The following is a 16,750-nucleotide window of genomic DNA, read 5'->3' as shown; positions in this document are numbered from 1 at the left end:
GGGTCGGCCATTTAAGACCGAGATGAGGAGGAATTTCTTCACTCAGAGGGTTGTGAATCTTTGGAATTCTCTGCCCCAAAGGGCTGTGAATTCTGACTCTTTGAGTATATTCAAAGCTGAGATCAGTAGATTTTTGGACTCTAGGGGAATCAAGGGATATGGAGGTTGGGTGGGAAAGTGGAGTTGAGGTCGATGATCAGCCATGATCTTATTGAATGGTGGAGCAGGCTCGAGGGGCCGTATGGCCGACTCCTGCTCTGAATTCTTATGTTCTTATGGAAGGCCGGCCAGGAGAGTGTTGGAATAGTCAAGTTTGGAGGTAACAAAAGCATGAATGTGAGTTTCAGCAGCAGCTGGGCTGAGGCAGGGGCGGAGGCGAGCGATGTTACGGAGGTGGAAGTAGGCGGTCCTTGTGCTGGAGACTCTATGGGGACGGAAAGAGGAGACCTTGATAGTATGAACCTTGTGTACAATTCAGGATTGGAGTCATCTGTTGTAAGAGTAGTCCACAACCTGGCTGTAACGTCCGTGTGTAATTGAGACACGGACTGCAGAAGTTGTTTATAACAGGTGTTAACTGAATGGAGACAAAACTGGAACTACTATACAAAGTTACTGCACAGGCTTATATACAGGGGTGGTCACTACTGGTACTGCAGTATACAGGGGCTGCAGAATATAGTTCCTTCTTCAAGGTACATACACTACAATTCCTCCCCTTTTAGCTAAACAGTACATAACATTGGATTAATAATTAAATAACATATTTACAATTACAGTTGCTATATACATTAGCTGAAGTTAATCAATTATAAATTCAGTCTTTGAGGAGGCTTCCTGATTCTGTCCGGATAACGCCCCTTTGGGGTATCAGGTTCTTCTGGCAAAGTTGATTCGGGATCAACGTCGTTGTTTGGTTCGTCTGCTTCCAATATCACCGATTCTGAGGTAGATGCAATTGGTACTTCGGTTTCATCACCAGGTGTATAGGATCGTGGTGTAGATTTGACGTTTTCCAGTGACTCTAGAATCTGGTCAGCATGGCGTCTTACAATGCTCTCTCCAACGTTCACGGTATACATTAGAACATAAGAACATAAGAAATAGGAACAGGAGTAGGCCAATCGGCCCCTCGAGCCTGCTCCACCATTCAATAAGATCATGGCTGATCTGATCCTAACCTCAAATCTTCTATCACTCTGCACCCACCCGAACCCATGTGCAGATCGTTCCTGGCTGCCATTTCTCTGTGCGGTAGTCCCGGGCCAAAACTGGTTGACCTATCTTGAAACTCCTGGTTGGCCTTTCATTCATATTCTGAAACTGCCTGTTCTCCACATCTCTTCTGATGTTTGGCTTAACCAAATCCAAGCGGCATCTTAGTCTTCAATTGAAGAACATCATGGCTGGAGTTTGGTTGGTAACCGCATGTGTCGCATTCCGGTAGGCAAACAAGAAGTTATCCACCTTGTGTTGTAGGGGTATGTCTTCATTACACATTGCCTTGATAGCCTTCTTGAATGTTTGAACGAACCTCTCAGCCAATCCATTGGTGGCTGGATGATATGGGGCGGATGTGTAATGCTTAACACCATTGTTCTTTAAGAACCTCCGGAACTCTTCAGACACAAACTGTGGTCCATTGTTGGAGCAAATCTGTTCAGGCAGCCCATTTCTGGCGAACATGGTTCGTAAGACTGTGATAGTTTTTTCTGTGGTGGTTGAGGACATTTTTATTACCTCTGGCCACTTTGAATGTGCATCCATCGCAATTAAAAACATCGAGTCCATAAATGGACCTGCAAAATCATGTGTACCCTTTGCCATGGAGATGAGGGCCACTCCCATGGATGTAGAGGGGCTTGTGGTGGGGCGTTTTGGACCTTCTGGCATCCTGTACAGCTCTTGGTCATCTCTTCGATTTCTCTATTGATTCCCGGCCACCACACAAACGCTCTGGCTAAGTTCTTCATTTTTACCCCTCCCAGATGACCCTCATGAAGCTCATTGAGCACTCTATCCTTCAATTTGGGTGGAACTACTACTCTGGATCCACACATCAAGGTTCCTCGGCACACTGACAGCTGTTCTCTTCTCGGCGAGAATGCTGGCAACAGTGGTTCGCCATGTGCTGGCCATCCCTTCACCGTTAAATCATAGACCCTGGAGAGTGTCGGGTCATTTCGTGTTTCCTTTTCTATGTTTGCATTCGTCACAGGTAGACATTCGACTATGGTCGAGTGGAATATCTCCACAGGATCCACTGCAGGTGCTTCTTCCACCGTCGGCAACGGTAGGCGCGACAATCCATCAGCATTCCCATGCTGTTTAGTTCCTTTGTACGCGATGTCATATTGGTGTGCCCCTAGGAAAAGGGACCACCTCTGTAGCCGTTGTGCTGTCATTATCGGGACGCCCTTCTTAGGGTTGAAAATGGAGACAAGAGGTTGATGATCAGTTAGTAGAGTAAATTTCTGTCCGTGCAGGTAGTGATTGAACTTCTTCACCCCCCACACCAGGCTGAGGGCCTCTCTGTCAATCTGGGCGTAGTTATGCTCGGCTGCAGTTAACGAGCGTGACGCAAACTTATCGGCCTCTCTGAACCATCAAGGGATTTATGTGACAGTACCGCTCCAACGCCGTAGGGAGACGCATCGCACGCCAGTCTTATCGGTAGTGATGGGTTGTAGTGAGCCAATACTTCTCTTGAAGTGATCAGGCCTTTACACTTCTGAAAGGCCCGCTTACATTCATCGCTCCATTTCCATGCTACTCCAGTTTGTAGCAGGGCGTTCAGTGGGTGCAGAATTGTGGACAAATTCGGCAAAAACTTATGGTAGTAATTCACCAATCCGAGGAATGACCTCAGTTGCGACACATTTTCAGGCGCTGGAGCCTTAACTACCGCTTCAATTTTGTCAGGGGACTTATGTAACCCCTCTTCATCAATCACATGGCCACAATACGATATTTGTTTCTTAAAAAACTCGCACTTAGGGCGATTGGCTCGTAGCCCATGTTCTCTTAGTCTAGTGAGCACCTGCTCTAGGTTGGCAAGGTGTTCACTGTCATTTTCACCTGTCACTAGGATGTCGTCCAAGTAACACTGAGTCCCCGGAACCCCTTGCAGGACTTGTTCCATCGCTCTTTGCCATATAGCCGGAGCTGATGCAACTCCGAACACCAGTCGATTATACTGGTAAAGACCTTTGTGAGTGTTTATTGTGAGATATTTCCTAGAGGATTCTTCAACCTCCATTTGCAAATATGCTTGCGCTAGGTCAATTTTTGTAAAACGTTTCCCTCCAGATAGTGAGGCGAAAATATCTTCTATCCTAGGAAGAGGATACTGTACTGTGTGAAGGACTGGGTTCACAGTCACCTTGAAGTCCCCACAGATGCAAACCTTCCTTGGCTCCTCAGACTTATTGTTTAATGTTTTCTTCACGACAGGAACGATGGGTGTCGCCCACTCGCTCCAGTCTACCTTAGTTAACACGCCTGTATTCTCCAGATTCTCCAGCTCTGCCTCGACGGCTGGGTGAATTGCATACGGTACCGGTCTTGCTTTGAAAAACTTGGGAATTGCATTCTCTTCTATTTTTATTGAGGCAGTTACGCCTTTAAGAGTTCCCAGTTCTTGTTGAAATACCTCTTTAGCGTTAGCCAAGATTTTTGACAATCGTCCAGGTGTGACGTCGTCATCCTTTTTACCAGCCACAGTCAGTGCCTGAATAGAGTGCCAGTCTAAACTTATCTTTCTGATCCATTCACGTCCCAATAACGGTGATCCACCATCTTGCAGTATGTACAGATACAATTTCTGTATTTCCTTGCCGTTGTATTCGACAGGCACCCTTATTTTCCCTCTGGGGTATACTTTCTGCCCCGTATATGTCTTCAAGACAATGGATGTGTCTTTCAAGGGTATGTGTGAGAATAGCCGCTCGTAGTCTCGTCGATTCATGACGGTCAGGGCTGATCCTGTATCCAATTCTATTTTGACTTGGGACCCTGCTATCATGAGGGTGACCCAAATGGTTCGGTGATCCTCTTTTGTGATTACGTTGTGTAGTTTGAGACAGCTTAGTCTCTTGTTCCCGGATTCACTATCGCTCTTCTGGTCTTCGGAACTACTGTCCGTCATCTTTTGTACTTTCCTGTACTTTTCCTTAGTAGCCTTTTTGTTGTCGTTAGTCTTCTTCCCGGACCTGCAAACTCGTGCAATGTGTCCCATCTTTCCGCATTGCCTGCATGTTTTGTCCTTGGACCAGCAGTCCTTCTGGTCATGGGTTGTTCTGCCGCAGCGATAACATTTTTCAAATCCCTGTGTCATTTCATGGGTGCCGTATTCCTGTGGCTTTTGCTGTATTTCTGCAGCTCCCCTTGCTGCTGCTTCGTACGATACTGCCACGCTGAAAGCCTTATCTAACGTCAGCTCTTTCTCTGAGAGTAACCTCTTCTGGGTTCCTTCACTCAGGAGTCCACAGACAAATTTGTCCCGTAGGGTATCTGCCAGTCCTGCTCCGAACTGGCAGTGCTTTGATAGCTTGCATAGTTCCGTAAGGTAATCAGCATTGCTCTCATCTTTATGCTGATTTCTCTTGTGGAATTTAAATCTTTCTGCTATCAGCAGCGGTGTAGGATTTAGGTGTTTCTGTAGGATATCAACAATTTCGTTAAAACTCTTCTCCATCGGTTTGACTGGAGTGATCAGGTTCCGCAATAGGCCGTACGTTCTTGCGCCCATTAAGTTTAGTAGTACCGATGCCTTTTTCTCATCGGCTACTTCATTTGCCTTGCAATATACTTCGACTCTTTCCACATACGTGGTCCAGTCTTCTATTGCATTATCGAAGGCAGTGGAGATGGCATCTTGGAGATCTAAGATGGCGCCTCCCGCGCTTTGCCTTCTTCCCCGCTGGATTAAGATGGCGCCTCCCGCGCTTTCTGTCTTTTCCGCTGCTGCCAGCGCTGTTGCTGGCGTTTTTATGCCTTGATGGCGATGCCCTATGGTCTTCGCGCACTTCCCCCCCGCACTGCTGCCAACGCCGCTCTCCGCGGTCCCCGTGGCAAACTGCAGCTCCTCGCGGCTTTCTGCGCTTCTAATTTCTTTTATTTTAGTTACTGTTCCCGTCGTCAGAGCAGACCCTATGGGACACTTTCCTCCCTCTTCTCGGGTCTGTATGCTGCCCGGCTTCGTAGCACCGGCCGCGCCCTGTGTGCTCCACCCTCTCTCTCTCTCTCCTCTTTCCTGACAACGCTGCTCGGCCCCGTTGAAAAGCCACCCGATCGAGCTCTAGCCCGCCGCAGCCCAGGAAGGATCAGTTTACTACCTGCCACCAGCCCGATTAGCTGGAACACCATAGACTGTAGAACCAAGCACAGCTCTCAACAGCCTCTCCTGCAAATCTTTGAATTCAATGAATCAGAGGGCGGTTGCCCACGGTCGACGCCCGTTTCCTCTGTCTGTTTTTTTTTTCTTTTTCCTTTCTTTTTGGATTTCTTCCTTCTGGCTTCGACATCCAATAACTTCGCTTCAGGGATGGATCCCCGTGAGGTGGTGCAGAACTGTAGGTAAGTTCGGATCTGTTCGTCGCCAATGTAACGTCCATGTGTAATTGAGACACGGACTGCAGAAGTTGGTTATAACAGGTGTTTACTGAATGGAGACAAAACTGGAACTACTATACAAAGTTACTACACAGGCTTATATACAGGGGTGGTCACTACTGGTACAGCAGTATACAAGGGCTGCAGAATATAGTTCCTTCTTCAAGGTACATACACTACACTGGCAATGTTAGCGGGACTTTTATGCCATCTGCACTCACTCACTTCAATACCAGATCTCAGTTAGAGTAATGTGTGCGGTATTGGGCTCCACACTATAGGAAGGATATTGATGCTTTAGACAGGGTGCAGCGCAGATTCACTAGGATGCTGCCCGGTGTGAGGTAATACAAATACAAAGAGAAACTGGGTCGATATTGCGGGGTCTTTAAAATAATGAAAGGATGGGACAGGGTTAATAGAAGCAGACAGTTTCCAGTCGTTGAGCGGGCTATAACAAAGGGGACCATGGATACAAGATTGAGTGTAGCAGGAGAAACTGCTTCACATAGAGAGAGCTGTAAGGATGTGGAATTCATGTTCAAGGTTAGTGTTTGGGGCAGAAACTATGTGAAACGGCAAAGGTTTTTAATCGCCATCGTGTGTGTGCCTATGTCTGTATGTCTGTGTTTGTGTGTGTCTCTGTGTGTGAGTCTGAGTGTGTGTGTCTGAGTGTGTGTGTCTGAGTGTGTGTCTGAGTGTGTGTCTGAGTGTGTGTGTCTGAGTGTGTGTGCCTGTGTGTGTGGGTGTCTCAGTTTGAGTGTGTGTGTCTGAGTGTGTCTGTCTGTGTGTCTGTCTGTGTGTCTGAGTGTGTGTCTGAGTGTGTGTGTCTGAGTGTGTGTGTCTGAGTGTGTGTCTGAGTGTGCATGTCTGAGTGTGCGTGTCTGATTGTGCGAGTCTGAGTGTGTGAGTCTGAGTGTGTGAGTCTGAGTGTGTGAGTCTGAGTGTGTGTGTTTGAGTGTGTGTGTCTGAGTGTGTGTGTCTGAGTGTGTGTCTGAGTGTGTGTGTCAGTGTGTCTGAGTGTGTCTGTCTGTGTGTGTGTGGCTGAGTGTGTGTCTGAGTGTGAGTCTGAGTGTGTGTGGCGGAGACGTGAGAACGGATGAGTATTTCAGAGCTCTCCTTTGATGATGAAGGAGGAATACTCCAGAGTGTTTCCTGACACAATTAAACAGGTGGGTAGAGTCAGCGACGGAGATGACTGTACACGCTCTGCAGAAGCAGTTGACGGGATTAGCTGAATGGGTGTTTTTTGTTTCTTTTCTCTTCCATGGTTACTGTGAATCAAAGAGTTCATTCTGTATTTTCTTTTTCCAGTCGAACTCCATGGCGGGCTGTGCAGATTTCTGCATGTCCCACACTAAGGCTGGCACAGCAGAAGAGCAGCGCTATGGGGTCCGCTCCTACCTCCACCTGTTCTATGAGGACTGCACTGGCTCAATGCTGGAGGATGATGACCTGGACGAGCTGAACATGCAGCGCTCCTCCAGTGGGTGGCGCTCTGCCCTCTGGAAGGTAAGAGGTTCCATCAGAATGTCCCAAATTAACAACAACAACTTGCATTTATATAGCGCCTTTAACGTAGTAAAACGTCCCAGGGCGCGGCACAGGAGCGATTATCAAATAAAATTTGACACTGATCCACATAGGGAGATATTAGGACAGGTGACCAAAAGCTTGGTAAAAGAGGGAGATTTTAAGGAGCGTCTTAAAGGAGGAGAGAGAGGTGGAGAGGTTTAGGGAGGGAATTCCAGACCTTAGGACCCAGACAGCTGAAGGCACGGCCGCCAATGATTGAGCGAATATAATCGGGATTGCACAAGTGGCCAGGGTTAAGCTGCCCCTTAAAACCTACCTCTTTGCCCAAGTTTTTGATCGCCTGTCCTAATATCTGCTTATGTGGCTCGAGGTTTCGGTAATGCTCCTGCAAAGCACCTTGGGACTTTTTACTACGTTAAAGGCGCTATATAAATGCAAGTTGTTGTTGTTGAGGGGGAAATGAGTGAGAGGGGCCTGTACCCCAGCCAAGAACTGCTACCATCTCAATTCTTTTCTAGGGTTTAATCGTAAATTTAGACCCTTAGGCCAAACACACACACACACAGACATGCATAGACACACACACACACTCACAGACACACAGACAGACATACACACGGACACACACACACAGACACACAGACAGGCACACACACAGACAGGCACACACACAGGCACACACACAGACACACATGGGCACACACACACACAGACAGGCACACACACACATGGACACACACACATTCACAGACACACACAGACACACACACAGACTGGCACACACACAGATACACACACGGACACACACACAGATACACACACAGACACACACACAGACACACACACACAGACTGGCACACACACAGATACACACACGGACACACACACAGACACACACACACAGACTGGCACACACACAGATACACACACGGACACACACACAGATATACACACGGACACACACACAGACACACACACACACACACGGACACACACATACAGACAGGCCAGGCTGCCTCCAAGTCCTGTCCTCTTTTGGGGGACATTTCTGACATTTTGCTGGCTTAACTTCACCCTTTTCCATTATTGTAAGTATCCTGTTTACGTCCGTCCGAACAACAGAAAATGCTGCACATTGCCCCTAAAAACAATCGTCTGTCATTGGACTGACAGTCGCAATGTGTTTAAGGAGATAGATAATTACATGGAATTACATAGAATGTACAGCACAGAAACCAGCCATTTGACCCAACTGGTGTTTATGCTCCACATGAACCTCCTCCCACCCTTACCTCATCTCACCCCATCACCATATCCTTCTATTCCCTTCTCCCTCATGTGTTTATCCAGCCTCCCCTTAAATGTATCTACATTATTCGCCTCAACCACTCCCTGTGGTAGCGAGTTCCACATTCTCACTGCTCTCTGGGTGAAGAAGTTTCTCCTGAATTCCACATTGAATTTAAGAGTGACTATTTTCGACATATTATGTATGCCAGAACTATGGCCTAGAAATTCAGTTGCGTGCGCCAGCCGTTAGCGCCTTAGGAGGAGTAGATCTCGAGCGCTAGGCGCTTAGCGCCCGGGCGCAGCGCGATCTGCACCTCGCCCCAACTTCAGTAGACATTTAGCGCCGGCGCAAAGTGTTTGCGCGCGCTCAGCTGCGCGCACAGCTTATGACGTCATTTCGTCGTGCAACGCCCTTTGTGCGCCCCAAACCGGAACTTCAGTCGCGCCCGCCCAATGTGGGCGTGGCGGTGCTAAGAACTGTGAAGTGGAACGCAGCAGAGGCCCTGCGGGCCTCGGGGAGCGCTAATTAAAGGGCACTTACACTGAACTATAAAGGCCAGCCATTTTGCTGCAATGACTTTTGTGCAACGGATTTCTGGACAGAGACCAAGGAAGAGACCTTACTGATTTGGCCCAACATAGGAGAGGTATTTTTGGCTTCTGGCCAGAGCTTGGAAATTTGCCTCATTGTGATTTCATTGTTTGCAAGTATATTATGAGGGCTGCATGGGGTTCCAACCCTCAGTTCCAGCATTATGTGCGAAGGGCTCGCAGACGCTGTGTGAGAGGGGCAGCCATGCCTAGACGCAGAGGGAGCATCAGGCGTCGGCAACGTAGGCCTTACCCACTCAGGGAATACCGCCAGCAGGTGTCCTATCTCACCATGACTGCCGCGCAGTGTGTTAAGAGGCTGCGCTTCAGAAGGGAGGTGGTTGCAGAGATCTGCCAGCTGCTTCACAGAGATCTGCGTCCACAGCTGATGTGCAGGACGTCTCTGTCGGTGGAAGTGAAGGTCACGGTGGCTCTGAACTTCTATGCAAGCGGCTCCTTCCAAGCCGTTGCTGGGGACATAGCGAACATATCCCAGTTCGCCGTGCATCGCTGCATCCGGCAGGTCACCGATGCCCTTTTCACAAGGAGACACCAATTCATCTCCTCCCCCATGACCCTGGAGAGGCAGGAGCAGCGTGCAGTCGGATTTGCGAGGATCGCGGACTTCCCCATGGTGCAGGGCGCCATTGACTGCACGCATGTGGCTTTGCGGGCACCTATCGACAATGCCGAGGATTACCGCAACCGGAAGGGCTACCATTCCCTCAATGTACAGCTGGTGTGTGACCACAGGCAGCGCATCCTAGCTGTCAATGCCCGCTTTCCAGGCAGCAGCCACGATGCATTTATCCTGCGCCAGACTACTGTGGCTGACATGTTCCAGGCACAGCCTCCCCCAAGAGGATGGCTTATCGGGGACAAAGGCTATCCTTTGTGTACATGGCTCATGACCCCGCTCCGCGCGCCCAGGACCCCTGCTGAGGAGGCATACAACGAAAGCCATCAAGCCACAAGGAACATCATAGAGCAAACGATTGGCGTCCTCAAGCAACGGTTCCGCTGCCTGGATCGCTCCGGCGGATCTCTGCAGTATTCGCCGGATAGAGTGTCCCAGTTCGTCGTCGTTTGCTGCATGCTGCACAACCTGGCTATCCGCAGGACTCAGGCACTGCCACCTCACGTTGGACCACCACCTCAGGAGGACGAGCAGGAGGACCATGAGGAGGAGGAGGAGGAGGAGTACCAGCCCAGGAGGGAGCCACAAGGTCCAAGGGCCGTCCATCGGCGGCTTATTGAACGACACTTCTAGGCCCCCTGTCAGGGAATGGCTTGTGGCACTGAAGGGACATGAATGCAGCCGCTCCGCAAGCCCTCAGCCGGTTAACGCAACAACCACTTGAAACATCACACATGGACAAGCTGAATAAAGAAAAAGCTTTATTGAACAAACTCAGGGCCCTTCCCACATGAAACCCAAAAACAGACAACACCCCCAAAAAACAGTCAAAAACATATCTCACTCCCACAACCTGGGGAGGAATAACAAAACTTGTCCATCCAAATGGCCTTCATCCTCGGCCTTACCAAAAGAACCCCCCCCATAGACAACACAACCACTCCCATATAAAAAAACATTTGCCAACACACTCTACTTTGTGTGCCGAGAGGGCGAGTCCTTGTCCAGCCTTTTCCGGCCCCTGGCCGACCTGCTGCTCCGCCTCAACCTGGGCCCTGTGGGTGCTGCAAGGCTGGGGGAAGGCTCCTGAGGGGCACATTGCGTGACGGCAGATGCCCTTGGGGGTCGGCCTAGACGAGCTCTGGCCCTCGAGGGGCCGGCTGCCGACTGCTGCAGCTGTGGCTGGGCAGCACCAGTCTCTCCAGCAGCTCGTGGCAGCTTCGCTGGGGGAGTGGCAGTGGCGGCTGCAGCAATGGGGGCAAGCTGGCTGATGCCAGGCGCTCGCTGCTCGCCTGAGACACTGGCACTCGGCCGGGCTGGCACTGCAGCAAGTGCAGCAATCTGCTGAAGGCCAGACCGCTGTGCTGATGCAGCGCGGCGGGTGCCCTGTCGATGCCTGGCTGAGACAGCGAGTGTGGCAGCAGTGAGTGCCCGTACTGCCCTGGTCTGTGCCCGCATCAGACCAGCCAGTGACTGCACGGCACCACTGATCAACTGGCCACTCGCTGCCTGTGCTGCCCTGAAGTCGTCCCGACTCGCGTCCTGTGCTGCCCTGAATTCGGCCCGACTCGCGTCCTGTGCTGCCCCGAATTGTTCGAGACCCCTGGCCTGTGCTGCCCCGAGTTGTTCGAAACCCCTGGCCTGTGAGGCCCCGAAATCGGACACACTATGAGCCAGGGACTCGATGGCCTCAGGCAACCGTGCCACAACCCCCATGAACTCGGTGTGCCGGCGATCCGAGTCCGCAGACATTTGATCGAGGAGGCGCACCTCCTGGGCGAGGACCGTCTCCGGACTGGAGGCCGGACTCTCCCTCTGGGGAGAAGGCCGCCGACCTGGCCGACCCTTCCCGCGTGGCTGGACGCCACTGGGCCCAGCAACTACACTCCCCTGCAACACTTCCCCCCTCTGGGGAGAAGGCAGCCGAGCTGGCCGACCCTTCCCGCGTGGCTCGACGCCACTGGGCACAGGAGCTACACCCCCCTGCAACACTTCCCCCTGGCTCTCCTCCAGGGAAGACGTGTCCCCTCCATTGCCATCCCCTGGCACGGATGAGGGTTCCCCCGAGGGGCCGCCTTCCTCTTGCTCCTCCTCGTCCTCCTCTTCCGAGGGACTGTCACTGGCAGCTTCAGGGACCTCCTCCTCACCAGCTGAAAGCAGGAAGGCACAAGAGTAGCTTTAGAATGAGGACAGGGCGTCAGCGAGGGAGGCATGAGTGGTGGCATTCAGCGCATTGGTCGGACAGTGGCAAAGGATGTAGATCTGAAGCGCAAGGGGAACGAGAGAGGTCCAAAAGGTCATGTCCTTACCATTGGGGCCCAGCACAGGGTCGGCATCTCCACATGCAACGGGGCCAATCAGCCGGCCACCCATGAGTCGACCCACGCGCTCCTCCAGGTCACTGAGCTGCTGGAACTGGGGACGGCCTCCCCCGGTGACAGTCCGGCTCTTCAGATTCTGGGCCAGCTTGGCCTGCAAGAGAAAGGACGGCCTCTAAGTACAGTGTGGTGCCCTGTTGTTGTGTGCACTGCCTCCCATGGTCGAATAGCTTGGCCAGTGCGGTGCCCTGTTGCTGTATGCACTGCCTCCCATGGTGGAATAGCTTGGCCAGTGTGTTAAGTGCAGAAAGTGCAATGGATGTTCATGCCAGTGCCATAGCTGCTGGATGAGGGCTGGCCATTAGGGCTTTGAGGTCCCTTTGCCCATAATGTGAGGTGCACATGCAAGGATGAGGAGGACACTGGAAAGGGTACTCACCCTGACAATCCAAGTGAGGTCGTTAAACTTTTTCCGGCATTGGACACCAGTCCTGGGGACATCGCAGGTGGCTGTGACCCTCTGGGCGATATCCCTCCAGGCTCTCCTGTACACCCTGGTGGCAGGCTTCTTGCCACTGTCCGGGAACAAGATATGGCGTCTCCTCTCCAAAGCCCTAACCAGCACCTTTAAATCATGGGCAGAGAAGCGCTGCGCTCGCTCACGGGCCCTCTGCATCCTTCCTGGCGCTATTTCTCTCCAGCAGCAGTGTTTAGGCCTAGCTGGAGGGCTGCAGTATCCAGGGCGTGGCAGCAGACCAAGTCGACCCTTCCCCCTTTAAGAGCTGGCCGGCGCCAGGGTGTCTGCTGTCAATCAAGACATGACCGCACCTGCGCTGCGCCCGGCCTCGGCGGTATCAGTCTGCACCGCCGGCTTAGCGCCTAAAGATAGCCGTGCATCGCCAGTTTTAGCGCTCGAGCAAACTCCTTGGCCAAAGCTACTGAATTTCGGCGAAGTGGCCTCCACTTTCCGGCGGGCGCAAACTTTAGCGGCCGCCCGACTTTACCGCCCCAAAAGTGGCTATACTGAATTTCTAGGCCTATATATTTTATTTATTTTTGGCAAGTTGTGTTTATAATTTATTTCCTGCCACCCCCTCCCGCCCCCACCCCCCCTTTTCCCTCTCTGAATGTTCCCAGGCTGGAATCCTATTCCCAACTCCTTCACAAATGCATCTCCAGTTCCAGCTGCCAAAGAGAGGAAGAGTTGGAGAAACTCCAGCCCAGCCCAGCCCAGCCCAGTGATGGTGGACAATCACGCACAAAATGGCGACTGCTTCTGCTGACAGAAATAAAAGACCGATTTTGTAGAGAATCACAGAAACTTACAGCGCAGAAGGAAAAGAAAGACTTGAAAGAACTTGCATTTCTGTAGCGCCTTTCACGACCACCGGACGTCCCAAAGCGCTTTACAGCCAATGAAGTGGAGTCACTGTTGTCATGTGAGGAGGCCATTCGGCCCGTCGTGCCTGTGCCAGCTCTTTGAAAGAGCAGTCATGCTCAGTCCCACAACCCCCGCTTTTTGTCCGTAACCCTGTGAGTTCCTCGTCCTCCAGAACCCGTCCGACTCCCTTTTAAAATTATTCATGGAATCAGCTTCCACCACCTTTTCAGGTCGAGCGTTCCAGATCCCGACAACTCACCGAGTGGAAAAAATTCTCCTCATCTCCCCTCTCGATCTTTTGTCCATGATTTCAAATCTGTGACCTCTGGTTACTGACCCACTCACCAGACAGAAAGACTTGCATTTCTATAGCACCTTTCACGACCACCGGACATCTCAAAGCGCTTTACAGCCAATGAAGCACTGTTGTAATGTGAGAAACGCGGCAGCTAATGTGCGCACAGCAAGCTCCCACAAACAGCAATGTGATAATGACCAGATAATCTGTTTTAGTGATGTTAATTGAGGGATAAATATTGGCCAGGACACCGGGGATAACCCTCCTGCTCTTCTTCGAAATAGTACTGTGGGATCTTTTACATCCACCTGAGAGAGCAGACGGGGCCTCGGTTTAACATCTCATCCAAAAGACAGCACCTCTGACAGTGCAGCACTCCCTCAGCACTGCACTGGGAGTGTCAGCCTAGATTTTTGTGCTCAAGTCTTTGGAGTGGGACCTGAACCCACAACCTTCTGACTCAGAAAGCAAGGGGGAGAAATTTGGTTGATAGCGCCACCGATTAACGCCTAAAGGGGCCGAGAAGTGGGGCGCTAGCCAATTTCCGGGTGGGCGCAAGGCGCCTAGCGCCTCGCCCCATACTGAGCATGCATTTAGCGCCGGCGCTAAATCTTAGCGCCCGCTCATGGGCGCAGGCTGATTATGACGTCATTTGAGTGTGCAACGCCTTTTGGGTGCCCCGGACCGGAAATTCAGTGGCGCCCCCCTCCGTAGCGCCTGGCACTAATAGTGACAGCTTACCTGGGCCTTACCAAGTCGCTCTCGGGCTGGAGGAGCGTTATTTAAAGGGGACTGGTGTGGTTTAAAAGCGGCAGCCATTTTTGGATCACAACTTCCTCGAGAGCTACAAAGAGTTGCTGAGCTGCACACTGAGGGCCATTTGACCACTGAGCCAGCGCAGGCAGACGATCTTCAGCCTTCTGACCATCACCTTGCTGTTGGTGAGCCTTGACAATGGGGAACCTTCCTGTGGGCACTTATTATGGGGGCTGCATTGGAGGGGAACGTCCTGCTGCTGAATCATCTGGCAAGGGCATTGAGACGCTGGGAGAGGGGGGTGGGCATGGCCAGACGGAGGAGGGCCAACAGACGTCGCCACAGCAGACCTTACGCTGGCAGGGTTATCCGACAGCAGTTTTCCTACATGAACATGCCGGAGGAGCAGTGTGTCAGAAGGCAGCGATTTAGAAAGGAGGTGGTGACTGAGCTGTGCCAGCTGCTTCAGCCAGATCTGCAGCCTCAGATAAGGTGCAGGACATCTCTGTCGGCGGCTGAGAAGATGGCTGCTGGCCTGAACTTCTACGCGAGCGGCTCTTCTCAGGCTGCGCATCAGAGGCTGATCAGAAGTAGCTTCTAGGCCCCTCTCACGGAATGCTTGCTGCCATTCCAAGAACAGGAATGGAACCGGTCTGATACCCCCAAGCCTGTGAATAGCAGGCATGGCCATTGTAAATGAAGAAAGTGTTTCATTACACAAAATGTGGTTCCTTCAAACATGAGAAAGCTATGGCAACAGAAAGCAAAACTAATACACTGACACATAACTGCCTCTCACACCCGGGAGACTGTCCAAAACATAAATCACATTCCGACCATCTTCCTTGGCCTTGATTCCACTGCGCCAACCAAAGTATCCAATGCCCCATCAGTGATGCGTTCCGCCCTCTGCCTCACCCTTTCCATGTCTTGCTAGGCTGGCGCGCCACAGGTAGGCTCCCACCGCTTTGAAGGCCTACAAGGCAGTGAGTGTGTCTGGTGATGCCAATTGACCTGCCCCTTTAAGAGCTGGCCGGCACCACTGTGTCTCAGGGAAAGTGATTATTGACAGCACCCTCGCTGCGCCCCCCCGCCGCGAAATTGGGTTGCGCCGCCGGGTTAGCGCCTTAAGAGTAGCGTGCAGCGCCTGATTTAGCGCCGCAATCACCTTTAGGGGCGCTGCAACCCAATATCGCGCTAGGTGGCGCTAGATTGCGCCTGGCGCTTACCTTTGCGCATCGCCAGGACTAGCGCCCCAAACGCGGCTATACCGAATTTCTAGGCCCAAGAGTGCTACCCACCAAGCCACGGCTGACAGAGGGAATATTTTTTTGCTCTCTACTCTATCAAAACCTCTCATCATCTTGAAAACCTCTATCAGGTCACCTCTTAACCTTCTCGGTTCCAAGGAGAACAGTCCTAACTTTTCCAACCTCTCCTCATACCTGAAGCCCCTCATCCCGGGTAACATCCTGGTAAACCTCCTCTGTCCCCTTTCTAAGGCCTTTTCATCTTTCCTGAAGTGTGGGGCCCAGAATTGTCCACAACACTCCAGCTGAATATCTAAAACATTTTTTTACATAGAAACATAGAAACATAGAAGATAGGAGCAGGAGTAGGCCATTCGGCCCCTCGAGCCTGTTCCACCATTTAATGCGATCATGGCTGATCATCCAAATTCAGTACCCTGTCCCTGCTTTCTCCCCATATCCCTTGATCCCTTTAGCCTTAAGAAATATATCCAACTCCTTCTTGCATATATTTAATGAATTGGCCTCAACTGCCTTCTGTGGTAGAGAATTCCACAGGTTCACCACTCTCTGGGTGAAGAAATTCCTCCTCATCTCTGTCCTAAATGGCTTACCCCTTATCCTTAGACTGTGACCCCTGGTTCTGGACTCCCCGACCATCGGGAACATCCTTCCTGCATCTAGTCTGTCTAGTCCTGTTAGAATTTTATAAGTTTCAATGAGATCCCCTCTCATTCTTCCCCGTTTTCTCTCTACCACCTTTTTTAAATAGTGGGGTTACATTAGCTATCCTCCAATCCATGCGAACTGTTCCAGAGTCTATAGAATTTTGGAAGATGACCAGCAATGCATCTACTATTTCTAGGGCCACTTTCTTAATACCCTAGGATGTAGATTATCAGGCCCTGGGGATTTATCGGCCTTCAATCCCGTCAATTTCCCTAACACCATTTCCCTGCAAATACTGATTTCATTCAATTCCTCCCTCTCATTAGACCCTATGGGCTAAAAATTGAGTAGCGCCCCAAAACTTCGCCGCATCCCTCGAGTCAATATTGCTGCAGCACGTCGCGCCGCGGT

The 16,750-nt window shown here is 51.2% G+C and overlaps 1 protein-coding gene across 1 annotated transcript in view; it reads left to right on the top strand.

Moving 5' to 3' along the window:
* The window catches only part of LOC147108884 (neurensin-1-like), a 65,125-nt gene that overhangs the window by 24,623 nt on the left and 23,752 nt on the right, over window positions 1-16,750 (top strand). The window contains exon 2 of the mRNA XM_086005813.1: window positions 6,928-7,125. Coding sequence (XP_085861939.1) covers window positions 6,937-7,125 — 189 coding nt within the window. The 5' untranslated portion in view covers window positions 6,928-6,936. The remainder of the gene's footprint in view (window positions 1-6,927; window positions 7,126-16,750) is intronic.

The sequence above is a fragment of the Somniosus microcephalus genome, chromosome 13 (assembly GCF_052327205.1).
Source record: "Somniosus microcephalus isolate GS21.2 chromosome 13, FLI_Smic_1.0, whole genome shotgun sequence".
Classification (NCBI taxonomy): domain Eukaryota; kingdom Metazoa; phylum Chordata; class Chondrichthyes; order Squaliformes; family Somniosidae; genus Somniosus; species Somniosus microcephalus.
The sequence above is the reverse complement of the archived record's forward strand: the minus strand, read 5'-3'. Positions and strand labels throughout refer to the sequence as shown.